Source organism: Eimeria necatrix, genomic scaffold (assembly GCF_000499385.1).
Source record: "Eimeria necatrix Houghton genomic scaffold, Enh_scaff38, whole genome shotgun sequence".
Taxonomy (NCBI): Eukaryota; Apicomplexa; class Conoidasida; order Eucoccidiorida; family Eimeriidae; genus Eimeria; species Eimeria necatrix.
The window spans coordinates 130,474-150,030 of record NW_013654284.1 but is presented as its reverse complement, the minus strand read 5'-3'; the positions used below and the strand labels follow the sequence as shown (position 1 = coordinate 150,030).

Genomic DNA, 19,557 nt, shown 5'->3' with positions numbered 1-19,557 from the left:
AGGGGATGTATTATGTGCAGTAGGGCATATACTTGAGGCTGCTAACGCAGGCATGTCAACACAAAGGCGTTAAGTTCAAATGGAACCAATAAGCTGCTTACATATCTGTGCAGATAAACATGGATGCAAATTCAAGCATCTGCTCATGTGGGTATGCGCAATATGTTTTCCTTATACACCTGTGTATATCCAGTGCATATTCGGAAGAATGTGCAGTATGTGTATCATGCATACACACATATGATATGAATATCCACACTTTGTGTGGATATACATCTACACGCAAAGTGTGTATGCCCATGCATGCTACATATGCGAAATATGCATATGCATTTTGTATGCGTTTACAAATCAGCACGGGCATACACATCCCGTATTGAACCGCCAAAAGCCAATTTAGACTCAATTTTTATCTTTTGTTCCTCTCATCTTTAAATCCAATATATTAATGTGCATCCTTCTGCGAACGCAGTGCAAATATATAGATACAAAACAAATGCTTGAGACATGGTAGCTCGTACCATTGCTAAATAGTGCAGCGTAGCTAGTAAAGGCACCTACAGATAAGTTAATTGCGAATAAATACTCCAAATGAAGCTGTTTAAAAATCTTCAATTTCAAGTTTCGTGAGTCTGAAAGCACTAATCGCGACCGCTGCAGTGAGAAGAGGCGAGGCTAAAATGAAACTCCTTTGATTTTCCAGTAAGCTTCATTAATGTTGTTGGTTTCCTATTTAGCTTTCTAAATATGAACAAAAGCTAAATTCCAGCTCTCCTTTTTCTGCAGCTGCATACTAGACAGCGTTGCACACAAAGGCACGCACAGACACAAGAGTGGCATTCGCACCAGCAGTTCCTTTGCACGCTTTTAACCAGGTAATTAATCGAAAATAATATACAAGTTAATAAACAAAATAATAAATAGACGATACATAGGCAGCTAATTAGTTGCCACACTGTGGCTTCAAGCATACAGTGAAAGATGGAGACTTCGTCGAGGGAGCAAGCTATGCACTATTGATTGGCTGATTTGCTCGTGCATTTACACATTTATTCATCTTTCGTTTTGACGCTGTTTGGGTCCTTTCAAGTCGCCGTATTTTGTGCTGCTTCAGTGGCAGCCAGCTGCCTAGTCGCTCCTTGTTCCTTTATCAAGGAACTAACAGCTACTTTTGGACTGAAGCAGCAACAGCAGCAGTTCCTAACGTGCGACACAGCTGTTGCTGCTCTCTTTCAACTGTATTCGTTTATGAGAGCTTCAAAGATGGGCTGCAGCAGCTGCTCCTCACCGCAGAGGTCATAAGCTGTGGATTTGGAATCTCTGTAGTACTTCTCCAAATCCTTGCTGAGTGCCGAAGGGCCCACGAGATCCACGCACTTGCTAGACACCGCTGCAGCAGTAGCAGCTGCTTTATACCGTGCTGCTGCTGCTGCCGCTGCTGCTGCTGGTGCGGCTGCTGTGCGCAGGGAGGCGGCATAGTACACGAGCGCTTTCACAGACTCGATTTCTGCTGCTGCCTGAGACAGAAGGAAAAATATTTTTAGGAACAAATTTAAACACAAAAACAATGGGGGAGGAAAATACGAACGAGCTAACGGTAGTGCACGTCTGAGTTGCAGCGTGGGGTTAGCTAGTAGCAGCTACCTAGGTAGATCTGAGTCGAGGATCGACTGCCAAATATAAAAGTATACTTCTTCTTGTGTTTGTGTAATATCGGGATTGTGTATTTATTTGTGTTTGTCCCCCATCGTTTCTCAGACGTTTGCTTTCGCTGCTGCTTCGTCAAGTGTTCTTCCTCTGATTTTAAGGCGTACTTATTCTTGAAGTTTTAAGTAGGCATCACCCACTACTGCGTGCAAATTGGAGCAATTCAGTTTGATATTGCTAATTACCTTGGCTACTTCGTATTTAATGTAGCTGCTCTTTGCATCTTCATCTATTTTTCGCCTTTCTATCAGATAGGGAAGAGCGACATGCAGCGCGCCCTCGGCTAGCCCCAGCTGCTGCGCAGCTACTCCTGAACCACAAACCCCAAAACTCAAACCCTTAAAAATAACCCCAGTGTCTGAACCCCACAGGGCAAGCCCTAGACATATACACAGCGATTCGGCCCCGGGTTTATGGCACAGGGCTTTGTGCTTGACAACAGACAGCCCTCTGAGACTTTTGGTGGGAGTTGAATTAAGGGTTTAGGGTTGAGTGTTTAGGTGTTGGGATTCAGGGTCTACGCTTTGGAATGCAAATGCGTGATTTTGTTCCAACTCCAATTGATTCAGTTGAGTCTCTTATCTATCGTAAACAAATTGTACTTCTCAATCAATCCAGAAAATTGAGTCTTTTGCGTACCAATTTGGCTGTCCATTAAAAGCTCATCGCATATTTTTTTCGCTCCCCCCACGGGCCCCAAGACGTGGCTGTCTGGCACCTGCAGAGCAATGAAAAAAAAATAGGAGTTTAGGGTTTAGGGTAAAAAAGTGGTGTGTCAGTGCCTCTACGGAGCCCCGTGTCCACGAAGTCAGCAAAATGCATACGCAGTCATATCAGGGAATTTCGGTTCTTAGAGTTTCGGGCTTAGAGCGTAGGGTCAAGAGCTTAGGGTTTAGATTGGACACTAAAGATTTAAGGTCTTGAAGCTTCTGGCGTGGCTTCAACAGCTTAGGGTGAAGGGTTCAAGATTTCGTGTTTAAAGCTAAGGGCTTAGAGCTTCGGGTTAGGGTCTAGGGCCTTAACTGAAGGCCCTGATTGATTGCCACTACCAGGCCAATCGCTTTTTACTAATTACTAAAATTAAAGGGAGTTCAAGCTATTCCAGTTACTTCAGGGTTTAGATTTGAACAGGAAAGGCAAATAAGCAGGGGGGCCGATAGTGGATGGGAGTGCATGCAAGCAAAGTAGTTTTATTTATTATTAAGCTTGCAAATTAATGTTTTTAACTTTATATATTTCTACTGTGCACTCACAAATGTGCCTTTAAGGGACACCTCAGAAACAGAAGACGCCTGCGATCCAGCTTTCGCCGTTTCTGTTTCTATCTTTATGCCTTCTCTCTCAACTAGGAAACAAGTTAGTTGTCCTTCTGCCTGCAATATATTGCGCAGAACGATACAAATAAATAGCGATTGGCAAATGTTGAATGCTCCAAACCAAAAATAAATGGTGAATATCCATGGTGAGTGTTTGGGCTTATCAGTACTTCCGCTGCTCCTGTGCAGCAGCAGTATTTACTTATATAAAAAACAAAAGACAGATTTGATGATTGTTTTTTTCATCTACCCAGCCACCTATGCTTCTTAGTTTCCTTTTCATCCACCTGCTGATCCATTTTTAATGTCGCCAAATTAAATACAAACGAAAACGTATGGACCAGCATAACGGCGACTTTGTCTACTTGCTATCATTTATTAAGCGCTTGCATACAGGATAATTACATGCCGATCAGCTCATATACACTTTTTTAATCTATTTTTCCCAATTCAATTCTTTTGACTCTTCGTGTGTTTACCTCATCTGCACCAGTAACAGCGACGACTAGAAACAACCCCGATTCTTTCGCATTCAAAACATATCTCTTCTTCCCGTTTATAACCCATCCTCCTTTTTCCGCGTCGCGGGTGGCCGTGCACTTCAAATCAAACAAGCTGCTGCTGCTGCCACTGTTGCTATGGTCCTCGCCTAGGCAGAAGCAGCCAACTGTGTCTGAAGATAAAAAGGCATTGACGGCACACAAAGAAGCAAATTAAGATGCCAGGAAAACTGTGAGACATGACTTGAGTGTTCACTTTGCTGCTGTTGGGCTTCAATTATCTTGCTACTGCACCTTTTTAAATTTGCTTCCCACCGTTGGGTCAGAAATATGTATAACATATATGCATACATGCGTGTACTTATATGCATATATATATATGCTTCTGCATACATAAAATTTCTATGAATATGTGGGCACGACGCATTTATTATTCGTTTATTTGTGGATTTACCCATTTATTTTTCCAGCTAGTTAATCTTTGTTTTTGTTTCAATCATACCTGAACTCAAAATTGGCAGAAACTTGTCCTTTTGTTCACTTGTTCCAAAGCGGTTAAGCGCTCCGAGGACCAAGTGATTCTGATGTAATAAAAAACCAAAATAACAAACACAAGCAATTTAACAACTAAAAAGAGTCAGTGTCAATTACTTTGGGTGAATGCTGTACTAATAAGCAAAGCAGCTTAAAGAGCAAACTGGTTACTGCTTGGCGCAGTAAACACACAAGAGAATTAAGTCGGCCGGTAGCATCGAAAGGAGTTTCGAAAAACAGACAAAAAATAATTGATTAATTAATTAATTAATTAAGTGAATAAGATAGCTAATCAGTCGCGTACATGTACGGTCACCATCAGACCCACGGCGGGATCGACTCGGCTCATTTCCTTGACAACCAGCAAACTATCGAGAAAAGAAATGCCGCTGCCGCCATCCTCAGAGTTCACACCCATCGCCATAAACCCTTAGAACAGCAGCAGCAGCAGCAGCAGCAGCAGCAGGGCATGCATGCACAGGAAGGAGCAGCAGCAGTGAGTGCAGCAGAAGCAGCGAGCGATTAATGCAACACTAGCAGCAGAAGAATAGGTCGCTGCAGCGGCAGCAACAATGTGCGCAGTATTGGCGAGCAGAGCAATGGCATCAACGGCAGCAACAGCAGAAGCGTCAATGCATGCAGCTGCACCGCCAGGGAATCAGGAGCACACACAACGGTAGCATCCGAAAAAGCTACAGAAGCAGCAGCTATAGTCAATCAATTAAATAATTCTTTTTTCCCGCTACCTTGCTGGAACAAAGCGCTGATAACGTCCAGGCTGATGTTGCACTCCTCCTCCATTTTGGCGACAAGCGGCCCGATTTCCTGCGGAGCGAATGGGCGAAAGAGGAAAGAAAAGGAATTAAAAGTTGAAAATAGACATAAAAAAGTAAATACTTATTTTTCTGCATGTCGTACTTGTCTAACCCTCCGCTAGGCCTACTCTACGGACAGCGCAAGGCCCGCAAACGTGAATACATCATCGGCGAAAAACCCTAAACCCTAAACCCTAACCCTTAAATCTCAGCGAACCTCCTCTGCGAACTTCCTCACGGAGTCTCTGAATTGCAAGCTCTCTGAAAAAGAGCACAAACAGAAAAGAATTATGAGAGAAAATTAATTGCGGATAAATAAAATGGGGAGATACGCAGCTGGTTCGTCCATCTTTGCAATCAAAACGCTGCGTTGCAGGCACCTAAATTCACATCGAGCTTAAAAGAAAAGATATAATAAGTAGAAAATGAATACGTTAGCTAATTGGTAAAGTTCTGGTGGTGGATGTACCCTGCGGCGATACTGCAGCGGGCGCCTCATTGCTTTCTGTGGAGAAGCAACGAACAGGAGCAGCAGCAACAGCAGCAACAGCAGCAGCACCAGCTGGCGGCACGCAGACGGAACCCCCGGAGGCTTTTGCTGCAAAAGAAATGGCAGGAGCCTCTCTTAGCCATAGAGCAGCCCTGAAGTGGTAAAAACAAAAAACAAAGAGGCAAGCAATTCATATACTCCGGGTTATGGAGTAGACTCCAGAGCTGTTCTTCCGCGTTCACAGTTCGTGCTAGCGGTAGGGGTTGAGAGTTTAGGGTTTAGGGTTTAGGGTTTGATGTTATGCTTGCCGTGCGGCAGGGGCTGCGAAGGAGCGGCGGGCTGCCCAGAGAAGGGTTTGTTGTGCGCGTTGCATTTTGTCTCAATTTTGAATTAAATCTTCACGGAGCTCATCAAGTTTGGCTTTACTTGAAAGATTTGTCTTTTCGTTGAACTATCCTTTTCAGACTTTTATATCTGGTCCCTTCTGCCCGCGCTTTCGCTTCCTCCGCCTGCTCCGTTGATTCTGGGGTCAAGCTAATTTGTTTCTCTTCCTGATTCGTCGTTCGGCGGTCTGGAGGTTCAGTTGTCTGCAAATAATTTATTTTGTTTGCTTTGTTTGATTTGATTTTTGCGTTTTTCCCCGTGCTCGTCTATGCTGTTGCCTTTGTGCGTGCCCTCTGAAAAACGCGTTAACATGAAATCAGCTGAGGTCCTAGGCAGAGCCGCAGCTGGGCGCAAATGCTTCCTCCCTTGGAACTGAAAAACAAAAGGAAAGCGAAGTTAATCATTGAAAAATCAAAGAATAATATGGATCTTACTCACTGAAGAAGATGCAAAAATCCACTGGGAACGATGACTTCCGCTCTGAGGCTTGTCTGGCTTGCTGCGTGGCCCGAAAAATGCCAAATTCATCCCTTTCAGGTAGCTTTATAATCTTTTCTCACCAATCTAGCTAAGCAGACAAGCGTGCATAATCTTGCAAACGTAACTCACCCAATTAGAACTCCGAACTCGCTTCCTCAAGGCGAGAAGGGGCCCCCTGTGGAAGCGGGCGACCCCACGCCAGCTGTGCAGCCTTTCCTAGTTTCCGACAAATAGGCCTCTCATCTGAACTTTTTAGCAATTCCATTAAACTAAATTGAACTTTAAATTGAAAAATAAACCAACACACAACTGCTCGGCGAAATGCATGAGGGGCAATAAAACCCACCATGAGGTGCTGCCGACGGCTGGGGGGCCCAAGAAGAAGAGGCCCAAAATTTCGCAACGAAAACAGCTTTCCGGGTGCAATTATATCACATTAATTCATCCACATAATGAAACTCTATTTTATTCTAAAGAGAATACTGGACTTCCGTGGAACAAAATGATGAAAGGAGATCCGTAATCCTGTAAGTTCGTGCGTTGTTCTTCAATCGAAGTCTAAATGCACCGCGATTCAAAATAACACGTTGACCGTCGAAACAAAATCACTTTCTTCAAAACAAAGCGATGTTTGGCAGAGTTTCTTGCTAATTAGAACTGCAGATGTTCTTTCAGAACAAGATGGCCTCTAGCGTGCAAATGGGATTCGCCTGTGTGGCCAATGGAGCCACCGGAATCGCAGCTGCCTCTTATATTCACCTCAGACTGCAGCTTTCCTGCAGCCTTACGTTGCAGCGACAAGTTTTGCATTTGTTTATCGCTTATAAGACAAATATTACTCATTTATCGCCAGTAGCTGCCTCTACTGACACCGGTGTTCGCCGATTGTTCAGAAGCCATCTCTACAGTAAAAAGGGTAGAAGGCTAGTGCACTGTGTATCACTTTTCCCCCAGCTTTGGCCGATAACAGTATACTCTAAACTGTGGGCCTTAGACTGAAACCATGGCTCTGATTTACAACTTATCTGCGCTGCGTTTCCAGTTCTGGAATGGACGTTCAAGCATCAAGGCGTTCACTTGAAAATACGAAATGTGCCGATCAAGGCTTTCACTTCAAAATACGAAATGTGCCGATTAAGGCGTTCACTTGAAAATACGAAATGCGCCGAAGAGCATAATGTTATCGCGGGTGTTTTAGTTCTTGGCCGCGGCTGCGGGACTCTGGAGTGATAAAGCCGTTCATCTTTTCGATTCATCTGCTGCTGATCAGCTGCCTCCTGCAGCGGCTGCCGTAATAGTTCATGGCTGAATCTCGCCACCAACTTTATATGGATTTAAAACAGAATCTGGCGGTCGCATTTGCGCCTTAGCAGTTCCAGAAATTTCCGCAGGTGTTTCGACTCGTATACGGGAAGAGTGTCCTGAGAACACGAAAAATGAACAATACAGCAAAATAAACAAAAACCAAGTGAATATTTAATATATTAGTGAGATGTGCATTTAAAAGCATGTGAAGATCATTAAGTAATCACTTGAGCAAATAACTTACAGAATTTATTGAATTGCACCACAGCACATCCGACGCGGCCTTTGACCAATACATTACCCCCGCACAGGCTGCCGCGTTCACTGCTTCTTGAAAAACCTGAATAGTAAACGAATAATAAACATGAAAAAGGAAAATGCAAAAAGGAAATTCGATTCAACTTACTGTTAGCACAAGTGCAGACATAACGAAGACAAGCAGCACGATCACGGGGATCGAATCCAGCGCCTTTTCTCCCTGAATTTTCACGAATAAAGTCAACCCAAATGAAACATGAACACAATAAATCAAGTTGATTACCGTGTTGTTGAAAATAGGCGCTAGTTCTAGGCCAATCCACGTCAGCACAGCAACGAAAATGCTCTGTCAACAAAATTAGGAATGTCCCTTGTGACGCATATTGCGAAAGAATTACCATTGTGGAGAAAAAGCCGATTTGAAATGCAGGGCTGAAGAAAAATAAGTCTGAGTCCATGCGTCTTTTCCTTGTAGTTTAGTTCCTAGTTACCTCAGCAACTCCTGGATGTGATAGTGGTGAGCCTGGTAGTGATCGTCCACTTTCCCTTGCGTGAGCTCCTGCACTTGCATTTCGTTTCTTGTTTTTAAACTCTTGACAAGTATTGAAACTCACGATGTAGCCGGCAAGAGCTGCTTCAAGAAAGCCACCGTTGGCTTCGTCTAGCTTGACAGGCAGCAGCTGGTTGTTGAAGAGAACTGCAAATAAAAGCTTATTAATATATTCATTCATTCAACTTTAGGCCTCATAACTCACGACAGTCATTGAGATAAGCAAAGCGACGCTGCAGGTAAGTCGCAAGGGTGTCCGTGTGAGGCGCCAGTGAGCTCTCAGCCGCTACCATTTGCATAAAGGTGGAGGGCACACGGCAGATTGGGGCAAAGAAAGCTGAAAGTGAAATGAGAAGTTGAAAGTTACATTAAAATGAGACAAAGAGACGAACTTGCTGCTCCCATCGGGCCCCAGTCTTTTGGCACATCCATGCAAACAGGCAAGACGTAGTCGCATCTGGGGCTCCTGACTCCGTTCCTCGGCAGTTTTTCGAACCTGAAAGAAGTGATTTTCTTGAATCAATTTAAAGAAAAGCATTTGAAATCAACTCACCACTTCTTGACGCAGCGGGTAGTGAGGAACTTGGTGAAAACAATGGCTGCAAACAGATTTTCGGATTTTCAGCAAATGCGAAAAAACCATGTTTTATGCGGATCGAATTTTTCATTGACACATTTCAAGTTGAATTCTGCTGCAGACTGTCACGAAAGGCAGCGTGATCGCCTCGACTTCTCACCGCTTTCGAACTGCAGAACGAAAGTCACCAACACAACCAAGCAAGCCAGTCCTTGGCCCGGAGTCCTCGTGAAAGAAGCCACAATGCCCATGTAAGTTTCGCCGTGGGAGTCCACCACAAGGGGCTGGGGGACGGCCCTGCCCATAGTGAGCAGAGAGGCGCAAATCCAAATGTTCCAAACGACTGTCACCCCAATGCCCGCCACTGTGACTATGATGAAGGTCAACAAGTCGGGCATTTCCTCGAGGGCTTGCGCGCCAATAAGCATGAACTGCCGCGACCTGCATGCAGCAGCAACTTGAAAAGTGCTGCAGCAAAAGCCGCCATTTGCTGCTGCAGCCTTACCTCCCGTAAGTCTTGGGAAAAATAACCGGCAGTGTCCCCGTCAAGAAGGACATAGTGGCCTGTGCAAAGAGAGCCTAAGTCAGAAGAGGCAGCAGAAATTGGAAATAAAAATCCTTACCAAAATGCCCGACAGGAGCAGCAAGGAAAAGCCAGGTTGGAGAACTCGCGGAGTGAAGAAGTGGTAAAGAGTCAGCAAGACAGTCAAGAGGGAAAAGAAACAAGGGGCAAAAGAAGCAGCAAGACAAACATTTTTTCCGGCCCTTTTGTTCAACATAGCTTTAATGCCAGCAATTGCCAACACTATAGAAAGAAAGATAGTCGCAAAAAGGACTTCTGTAGCTTTGAAAATGTCTTGAACGATGCTGTACAGAAACGGCCGCTGCTGCTGCAGCGTTGTCAGTATCTCCCGGGACTTCAGCCGGCGCTGGAAACAGTATTGTCCTGACACCTGAGGAAGAACACATTGGATATATTTGATCAGCTCTATTCATTTATTCATTTGTCAGTGCGTTTGCTGCTGCCTACCAACTCCGAGCTCGTTATGGGGTGCACTTGAATGCCCCCAAGGCCATCAGGGATGTTGATGGTGCCTCGCGTTTCCGCTGTAAACGGAAAACATGAAAAATAAACCAAGTGCGAATCATTTTAAAGGCACCGCGAACCTGTTGGGCACGAGTCCACGCAGATCCCACTCGTCGGATTGTGAGGATCGGGGTAGTAAAGGTACTGCCGGTCTTCGCCCACCAGCTTGGAGCCGCAGAAATCAGCTGAAGAAAAGGTGAAAAGGGCTTAAAAGTGGGCAGGGGGAAAAGAGACAAACCGTTCAAGTCATATGGCGCCAAGTGCCTCAGGTTTCCGCCGTAGCAGGCCGTTGCATTCAACAAAAATGTAATAAAAGAGAGACAGCCGGTGAGGAGAGTCAAGGCTGAGTCCGTATACCACTTCTTAACGGGTTTTTCCTCGTGAGAATATTTCGCGGATTTCCCCCAAAATTGACCCATTGTGAAAAGAAAGAGGACCCGCCAACAGTTGTTGAAAATGAAAAGGAAGGAATCGAATCCTTTGTCAGTATGCGTAAGCTCGGTGAATAATTAAAGAGAAACGAAATGCATGAACACAAAAACCGAAACTCAAATTTTACGCATATTCCGCAGCTGCCGAAGCATTACTGTTTCAGAACCCGAAGCAGCAGCAGACGCGCGCTATCGTATCTGGTTAGTACATACACCGCAGCCGGCAGGCGAAACCTGTTCAGCACTGCGCTAGATCATCCACGTGCGAGTCCAGTAGCTGCAGAAAATTGGTGAAATTCTACATGAGAAAGACTTCTGGGATGGCTCATGCCCTTATTGTGCTCTGTTTCGGCACCAAGTGGCGAAGGAAGGGCACAAATGGCACCTGCACTGACTTTGAAGGATTTGAGTATTCAAGCGCGTCCCGTCTTCCTTTGTCGCTTTTCCGAGCTTCATGAGCTGTACATGAAGCTCAAAAATCACTATTGTTGGCATCTCAACCGAATTCACAAGAAGAAACGGAAAGAACGTGCGCGCCTTCTCTGTTTTGCAATTTGTATCCAAACGACTGAATTCGGCAACATCATTGCAAGCAGTATAAATATGTAAGTAACTGCTCATCTACTGCTGCGTCAGCAGCAAATAAAATGCACCAGACGATGTAAGCTTCGACTTGAAAGGAGTTTTACTGTTTCAATTCGCTGGCACAGGCATTCAACTTGTTCAGCGAGCGGCGCCGGCCCCACACAATGATGGATATGCGGGGGCCCACGCTGGCAGCCGGCTCCGCCGGCACGCCGTGAGTGAAGCTCTTGTTGACAAAAGAGTTAAACGAAAAAATGGAGCCGCTTGTTTGCGGAAAGCGAAACTTAAGGCCACTCTTCACGTGCGCAAACTCGAGGGCTCGCTGCGCCCCAAACGACGCGCCCACGGTGAAGTCCTCTGCCTGACAGCATAAGAGTGAAGCAAAATGGAAACAGAACCCTCAGCAGAGAAAAAAACGAAGGCCTGACGGACTGGCCTTGCTGCTGCTGCTGCTGCTGCTGCTGCTGCTCGTGTTGCTGGCGCTGCTGGTGCTGCTGCTGCTGCTCGTGCTGCTGATGCCGCTGCTGTTGCTGCTGCTACTCGTGCTGCTGCTGCTGCTGCTGCTGCTGTTGCTTACTTGGTTCCTCTCTGAGGAGTAGGCGTGGGAGTCGTGGTGGTGAGGCTTCCAGTGGGAGCCGTCGGGGTAGATGTTCATTCTAGTTGCGAAAATCTCCAAGTCGAAATAACTCGAAATGCGTTGAACTACTTTTTGAAAAGTGGGAAAGCCCTCGGGGTTTTCGTGCTTCAAGTGCCGCGACCACCGGCACACGCCCGCGCCGCTCAGTGCCGCCTCGGGCCCATTTGCTGCAGCAGCTGGCCCATTTGCTGCAGCAGCCGGCCCATTTGCTGCAGCAGCTGGCCCATTTGCTGCAGCAGCTGGCCCATTTGCTGCAGCAGCTGGCCCGCTTGCTGCAGCAGCTGGCCCATTTGCTGCAGCAGCTGGCCCGCTTGCTGCAGCAGCTGGCCCGCTTGCTGCAGCAGCTGGCCCACTTGCTGCAGCAGCGGCAGCCTCTTCACTCGCAGCTGCCTGGGGCGGCTGCTGTTCGCTGAGGGGGCGCAGCAAACAGGGCGAACGAGAAAGGCCATTTTGTGTGGACAGAAGCGCCAATGCATTTAAGTTGGGACTTCAAACGATTTGAATTATAAGAGCAGCAAACCCCTTGGCTAAGAAGGCATTCTGGCTGCTGCGCACTCTGCGCAGTCTGAAAGCCACGTGGACTCCGACGAATTTGAACTACAAGAGCTGCCAAAGCCCCTTCTCTAAGGAACTTCGGCTGGTGCTCACTTTGCGTAGTCCGAAAGCTCCTTCATGAGGGCGTTGAAGATCGCCTCGCTTTCGCTCGCATTGAAAAAGGCAGGAATGTAAATGCTGCCTCCCGTGAGCGCTTTCTGAAGCCGAAAGTACAGCGAGTGAGGGCAAATGGCAAAACATGTATATTAGTTCGACCAAAGATGGGATACCAGTCAAGGAAACTCTGAAACTTTAAGTTGAACAGGGCCTGCAGCACTCGTTGTAGTGCTGTTTGCAACGAGAATGAGCGGGTACTCTGTCAGTGCTTCCCTTGTGCCTCAGCCCAATGCAGTTTAGAGGAAAGCAGAACATTTCCGCTGCGCTGCTCTCACCATGAAATCATCGTGGGTCTCTCCGTCGCACATTGCAAATTGACTGCGAACAAGAGAAGCATGGGCATTTTCGTAACACTCCCTTTGCTGCTCTGCAGCCTTGTCGACGGTCCCAGAAAATCTGAAACCTGCAAGAATGTTGTTCGGAGCTTGCTGGCCCGCCGAGCCTCCTGCAAAAGAACCTGCCCCGTTCGGCTTCTCCGCTGCCGGTCGCTTGTCTTTGCGCCACCGGCCTTTCATTCTCGCTTTGAAGTTAAGGAAAACAACCAGAACGGTGACTAGGCGATAAAACGTGGAGCCAGTCCCTCTGACTGAGTCAATTCACCTACTGTTGCCACGCGGTGGGAGACTCGGCTGCATTCGTCTCTAGCTGAAAACCACGTACATTTTAAAGCAAAAAGCCCTCTACCAAAAATATATTTAAGCAATAAATAACATTTAAAGAATACTTGATGAAGTCTTGCAGCGAGCCCTTTGCAAATGTTGTTCTTGAAATCTGTGGCTGGTGGGAGCCGCCGCATGCCGAACGCAAAGAGCTGCAAACTATGTGGTAACCATAACAGGCTCCTGTAGAAATGCTCTGAAGTGCTACATTCAACTGCTTCTTCTCTTGATTTCCCAGTTTTGATCTCCTGCCCGCTCTTCTTTCAATGACCATCGAGGCCCCACCTTCGTTTCACACAGCGCAAATACACAGGCTGTCTTCCGTTATTACGTGCTTGGCGTTACTTCTTGTTATTTGCTATGTCTGTATCACTTAGGCTAGCATCGCCACAACGCGGTTCCCGATACCAGTTGCGCAGAAGGCAGTTCAGCTCACTAATTTGCAGAGGATACGAATAACTACCTAGTCGTCCCGATGAGCCTCTCCACCATTCTGTTGAAAACCACTGAACGCCACATCAACACACAAAGAATGCGGCGACTGACCACAAACGAACACTTTATTTCTCTTCCGAACTCAGAAGGTTCTGTGTTCTAAGATGTATGACAGTGACACTGTGTCCGCCAGCGACAGTTTGTATAGATTTGTCAACAGTACTTCTTCCAAATCAGCTGGAATTATCATTATTTATTCTTCAAAATATGAGCACATCAAATACGCATTGGACTCAGAATGAGTCTGTATACGGTGTTCGCAGAGGGACAAAACTCCTGAATGTTTCGCGTCGTCTTTTGCATTATTGACAGATATGCTTTACCGGCATAGCGGAGCTTATTTTCCCAGAATTTCCAATTCGCGAAACGTCAGTGCATTGCCGAGTTACACGTTTTAAGATACAATTATTCCAGTTCCCCTTACAACTGCATCCTGACGGGGAATATCCCCACCGCTGGTGAACGTGAATTGTGCGGTGACGATGCAGCCTCTGCACGCGCTTGTTCGGCACCCTGTGTAGCACCCTGAGTCTTCGTTCCCGCCCCGCTTCGTTGACCCGCACAACGGCAGGCGTCAGCCTGAAATATCTCATACCCGATGCGTCGCCGGGCAGTGCATTCCCCTAACTGGCTTGCTGCGGATTTATAGGAATGCAGGCTTCCAGATGCACGCGCTGCAATTGCTCCGTTTCTGCGTGCTGTCGGGCAAAACGCGTAGGCTGCATGGCTGAGTCTAACGGGGAGCTTCTGATTATTCATATATAAGTTTTGGGGGCAAGTATCCACTCATGCACAATAAAAAAGGGAAACTTTCCCGGTTGAGTTCAAAGCTGGCGGGGATGCAGTTCGGACGTGCCTTTATGAGACGATAGACTAAAAAATAACGCCGGCAAGTTAAAAAAAAAACAGACCTATACTCTCCATTGTTGCGCCTTTGCTCTTGTTGCATGCGTTCTACACGTAAAGAATTTGGACAAAGGGGTGCCTCAGCCTTCTACCTGACCGTCCACAGGATGCGGGTTCTATTCAGGTTCAATTCAGGCTGCAGCCGCTTGTAGGCAGCCCGTGTGTGCGTGAAACCTTGTCCCAACTACCTACGGTCTGCGAAATACAGCAAAAAGACAGCAAAACCTCCTAGTGCAGGGCTACGCAGCACCTCATGAGCTGCGACAGCCACATTAGCGCCAAGTCGCGGTGCTCCCTTTGTTTTAGCAAAGCAGCGGCTGAGGGTCTCTCTCTTCGGTGTTCTCCTTTCTGATCATCTTCTTCCATCGCAGATATCACACCGAGAAAACTGCTCATGGTGCTAGCATCACAATCCGGCCTGCGAATTGCTGCTGATTCTGGCTTTGATGATAGCGCTGCAGCTGCTTCAGGTGCATTTGCAGCAAAAGCACCTGCGTTTCCACTGCTCTTTCCTTCAGTAGTCGTCTCCTGTGTTGCACCTGCACGCGCTCTGTAGAAATCGGCATCAACTGGCCTCAATGGGGACAAGAAAAAGGAATCTGGGGGTGCGTTAGTCTGCGACCATTCGGCACTGCGACCGCCGGCCCGGCTCCGTAGCCAGCGCAGCCCCTCTGGAGTATAAACGGCAGGGCAAAGAGCCTCTACGAGTGCTGCAGTGCGCAGTGCCTCTTCTCTAATTTCTTTTCCCGCGGTGGCTGGAAATGGAACCCCAGCAGTAGAAGCCACGGACCGCAGATGCTCCCGGTGGCGGGCAGAGGCGAAAGGCTCAGCTGTAGCACCGAAACCAGTGTCCAACAGTCCCAACTCCATGCAAACGCTAAAGCTGTTGGAAGGCCCCGCGGCGAACACAGTACAGGGCGTCTTGCGCCACAGGTCTCCCAGGGACCCCAAAAACGCGGCTAGTTCTCTCTCTAGTTGCAGCAGGCTGTCCCAAGCTGCGCCTTCAAGGCCCTTCCCGCTGCCTTCATCAGCCGCAGCAGCCCCGCTGCCTACTTTTGAAAAGTTGCGCACAGTTTCAGCAGCGTCAGGCGAAGGCTCGTCCTTTCCTTGAAGTGCCCGAGGCCTCTGCGGGGGCCCTTGTGGGGAGGCCGCCTGCATCTGCGGGCTATTTGGCGCACCTTGAAGCCCCTGGAACTTCTCTGAAGCTTCAACGGGGCCTCTGGGGGCAGTTAGCCGCCGAAGCAGTTGGTGCGCCTCTGCAGCCAGCAGCGCGAGCTCGTTCGCTTGCAGCAGCGAATGCATCACTCTTTCTCTCAGGACACTTAAAACCAAAAGACAGATTTCCACCAGCAGCAGAGCTGCTCCTACCTCCTGGTCCTCTACTGACACACCTTCGCTGTAGGCGGCTGCTGCTGCTGCTGCTTCCGTTAAGGGCTCAGTAACCTCTCGGAGCTTTGGGCTAGCTGCTGCATCCTTCATGGTGGGCGTTGTCTGGTCTTGCCCTGACCCAATACAAGCAAAAAGATGGCTGGAGGCGATACTAGCTTCTTCGGGCTCTAGCAGCTGCAGCACAGCCGTCGCGTCCGTGGCGCTCGCCTCCTTTTGCCGTTGGGCCTCCCCCGACTCTCGTAAGAGCCCCTGCAGCATTCTGGGGTGCGCGAGGGCCCTCAGCGTGACTACAGCTGCGTGCAGAAGAGAAGGAGTGGGGGCTGTCACCAGTCTGCTGCTGCAGCAGCTTAAAATCACCTCTAGGGACTCTGCTGCCGGTACCCAGAGGGGCTCACAGGTCCCAGCGACACCACTTTGCTGAAGTCGCAGAACAGTTTCCCTGGGGCCTCTGGCCAGCAGATTAGAATGCAAGCACGGAAGAGCCCTTTCTGCATTCGAGATGGGAGCCCGTGCGTGTTGGGGCAGACTGCCGCTCCTGCTGCTGCCGCTGTAACTGTTGCTGATGGTGTTGCTGTTGCCGTTGCTGTTGCCGATAGCTCCTCTTGCATTGGGCTTCGTTGGCTGCTGCTGTTCAAGACGCTTCCGCTGCTGCAGCAGCCTCGTTGCTGCTGCTGCGAGTGCAGCATCTGGGCAGTAAGGCTGCAGCTCCAGGTGAAGAAGGGCCACGGCCTCCTCCAGTGAGCCAAAGACAAGTTTACAGCAGTCCCTCCTCGCCACCACCAGTCTTCTGATGTGGCTCAAGACCTCCAGTGCCTCAACGCATGCAGCAGGCTGGTCTGTTCCCACCTCAGCCTCCCTCTCTGGCAAAAGGGCAGCAGGCGCTGCAGCAGTGGCGGGACCGGCGACCAAAATGCCGTAGACACACAACTCCAAAGCTTGCCAGTCCCCTGCAAGGGGGCCCTCAACCAGCCTGTGCCAGCCCGTTTCCCCCCCGCTTTCCTCTTGTAGCTCTGCAGCTCCCCGCAGGCTCTCCAGCTGTCGGCGCTGCAACAGCAGAAGGGACTTGACCTGCTTTCTGGTTCTGCGCTTCAAGTGCTGCCCCAACTCTGCCGCTGCAATCAGCCCATCCAAGCTGCTGCTACTGCTACTGCAGCTGCTGCTGCTGCTGCTGCTGGAGGGCGCGTCCGGCTGCCTTCTAGCACGCTGTAGTTCATCTTCCAACCCCGCCCTGCAGCAAAGGAGGCTAGCGTTGCCTAATGCTGTCAGGGATGCAGATAGGGGCAGGCTTCGCTGCTGCAGCCGTATCAGGGTCGGTGCTGCTGCAGCGAGGAGGTCCATAGGTAGGGCAGGTGCAGCAGCAGCAACAGCTCCTAGTAAGGCCACAGCCAATTCTGCCTCCGCCTTCCCCGCCTCCACCTCTGCTACTCCAGAGACCCTGTTTGCTGGAGTCAATCCCGCCTCCCGGTCTTCCCCACCCCACACAGCCTGCGAGGAAGCAGCTGCAGCAGCAGCAGCAGCCGGATGCAGCTCAGTCAGTGTCGCGTCGCTGTGGCTCGGTAGGCCCCTAGAGACCCCGTCAGCACCAGGGGCCTCCCCTGGTGACTCGGGGGGTCCCAATGACCGGGGGGCCCCTATTTGTTCTACCTGTTGCTGAGGCCGATCGAATCCTATCCCTCTGCAGAGAGGCCCGCGGCGAATTGAGACCTCTATGGCCTCCCAAAAGGGCCGGCAAGTCAGAGGGAGGGCTGCTGCTGCTGCTGCTGCAGCTAGAAGGGTGTGGCTATCTAGGGGCAGCGAGCGGTCTGCAGCCCTGCGGGCGAAACAGCGCAGCAGCTGCTGCAGCAGCGGCCGGCAGAAGAAACCGCAGACACGGGAGGCCTCCAGAGCCCCCACTACGTCCTGTGGAGGCAGTTGGGGGGCCCCCTGACGCAGCGCAGCCACCCAGCGGTCCATTAGCGGTCCACTGGTCCGCCCCACGAGTCCAAGAGCCCTCACTGCCCGGCTTAAGTGGCGCAAATGCCAGCCACCCTGGCCAGCTGGGGCTTGGCTAGCTGGGGACGGCACAGCTAGCCAGCCACTGTGGCTGCAAGTGATGTTGCTGGTGCGGGTGAGCCTGCCTACGGCGTACAGATAAGAAGAGGGCCCCCAAGAGGCTGCAGGACCTAGCAGCTGCCGCTGCGCTGGGGGCCCCAGCTGCTTCGGCGGCTCCCCTTCTGTGCCCTGCAGCAACGGCAAAGCAGCAGCTGCAGCGGGGCGGCCCATAGGAATAGAAGCTGAAACAAAAGACTCAAAGGCCTGCAGCAGCGGCTCATGCCGCACTCCGAAGAGCGAAAGACTCTCTAAAATTGAAACCAAAAGGGAAGGAGGAAGCGGCGGTGTCCTTAGTGAGGTCCCCTTGGGGTCCCCCACCAATGGAAGGGAGAATATCTGGCGCTTGCCGCTCCCCCCTAGGGCCCCCTCTTTGCCCTGAAGACCCTCCGGGGGGCCCCATGGAGGTTTTGGCTGCGGCAGCAGCAGCTGGGCCCTCACGGTCTCCGCTGCAGCTTTTAGCAGCGGGCTGTAAGGCAGCTGTGCTGCTGCGAAGGCCTTAAGGAGCAGCGCAAGTGTAAGGAAGTGCTGGGTGGCCTCCTCTGGGGGCAGGGGCCCCCTGTGGGCCCGGTCGGCGTCTCTGCGTAGGAGGGGCCCGAAACTGTTCATACACCTGAGCAGCAGCTGAGTGTCTCGTATTTTGAATACAGCAAACAAAGAGTGAAGGGCCCTCGCCGCGTCCAGAAGCCGAACGTCACCCCACTTGAGCAGCAGTGTACGTACACAGCAGCGCAGCACAGGCAGCGCCTGATGCCCCGCTAACCCGTAGCTGTGCAGCACCAGGGCAGCCTCGGCCGCCGAGAAGTGGGGACTTCGTCTGATGCAGGCCGCATGCAGCTGGCTCCACACAGTAGCCCCGACTCCCTTGCCTGCTACTTCTGCTGCTGCTGCAGTCCGCACAGCCGAGGCTAGCTCAGTAGATTTTAGGGAAAAAATGCGGCCAAGTGGACGAGGGTTCCGGACCCTCTGCAGCTCCACTGGGAGGCTGCGGCGAGTAGGGCTTTCAGGAGTGATGTGCACAGCCTGGAACAGCGCGGGAGGCGCGAGGGCTGGCTCTAAGGCTGAAAGCGAGGAACAGTACTTGGGCAGATACGGTGCAGGCAGCGAGGCTGCTGAACTGCTGCCGTCTCCCCTGTTCCTTGAGTCTACACTGGCCAGCCCCATTTCTACTTTGTGCTGGTAAAGGAGGGCCTTCCGGCGAGCCTCTTGCTGCATGTGCCATTGCCCAATGGCCTTCGCCGTCTTGCGGCGGGTGGAGAAGCACCGCACTGCGGCGCTCACCGCCGTTGAACTGGGCCCTCGAGGGCCCCCGGGAGCCCATCCTAGCAATATGGGGAGCCCCCACGGGATGGAGGCGTCAGTTACTCTGCCTTTTATGCGGATGATACGAGGATGCGAGCAGAGAGAGGTTTTTCGGCTATGCGGAGCCCCGTACCTAGAGGCCATGTGGTGAGCAGCACGGGGGCTCCACGTTAGCGCTCCTGCAGTGACCAATTAACCGGGAAAAATAAAAAACAAGAATTCGCAGAGAGGAAATTCATACATAACAGCAAATGCAGGTGGAACATTATGGAACGCACACAACGAGCACTGGGGGCCACTGGGGCTGCTCGCGGGGCCTCATGGTAGCACTGTGATTAAATGAATTTTGCC

The 19,557-nt window shown here is 50.1% G+C and overlaps 4 protein-coding genes across 4 annotated transcripts; all 4 read right to left on the bottom strand.

The window, feature by feature from the left end:
• Window positions 1-1,232: 1,232 nt before the first annotated feature.
• ENH_00049840 (2-methylbutyryl-CoA dehydrogenase, putative) lies at window positions 1,233-4,475 on the bottom strand (the record flags this gene model as incomplete). The annotated part of the gene is made up of 7 exons (XM_013581208.1): window positions 1,233-1,517; window positions 1,893-2,017; window positions 2,347-2,425; window positions 2,961-3,080; window positions 3,503-3,696; window positions 4,026-4,104; window positions 4,362-4,475. 7 exons carry the CDS (start codon window positions 4,473-4,475, stop codon window positions 1,233-1,235), a joined length of 996 nt encoding a protein of 331 aa, XP_013436662.1.
• A 3,085-nt stretch (window positions 4,476-7,560) lies between these two features.
• On the bottom strand, window positions 7,561-10,422 carry ENH_00049830 (hypothetical protein, conserved; the record flags this gene model as incomplete). Its single annotated transcript, XM_013581207.1, has 13 exons — window positions 7,561-7,647; window positions 7,776-7,871; window positions 7,938-8,009; window positions 8,073-8,135; window positions 8,281-8,486; window positions 8,732-8,835; window positions 8,893-8,938; window positions 9,077-9,357; window positions 9,422-9,480; window positions 9,540-9,869; window positions 9,947-10,023; window positions 10,084-10,188; window positions 10,242-10,422. The coding sequence occupies 13 exons, from the start codon at window positions 10,420-10,422 to the stop codon at window positions 7,561-7,563; spliced, it is 1,707 nt and encodes a 568-aa protein (XP_013436661.1).
• A 697-nt stretch (window positions 10,423-11,119) lies between these two features.
• ENH_00049820 (hypothetical protein, conserved) lies at window positions 11,120-12,882 on the bottom strand (the record flags this gene model as incomplete). Its single annotated transcript, XM_013581206.1, has 4 exons — window positions 11,120-11,380; window positions 11,597-12,065; window positions 12,305-12,408; window positions 12,643-12,882. The coding sequence occupies 4 exons, from the start codon at window positions 12,880-12,882 to the stop codon at window positions 11,120-11,122; spliced, it is 1,074 nt and encodes a 357-aa protein (XP_013436660.1).
• Window positions 12,883-14,655: 1,773 nt separating this feature from the next.
• ENH_00049810 (hypothetical protein, conserved) lies at window positions 14,656-19,350 on the bottom strand (the record flags this gene model as incomplete). The annotated part of the gene is made up of 1 exon (XM_013581205.1): window positions 14,656-19,350. The coding sequence occupies one exon, from the start codon at window positions 19,348-19,350 to the stop codon at window positions 14,656-14,658; it is 4,695 nt and encodes a 1,564-aa protein (XP_013436659.1).
• Window positions 19,351-19,557: the final 207 nt, after the last annotated feature.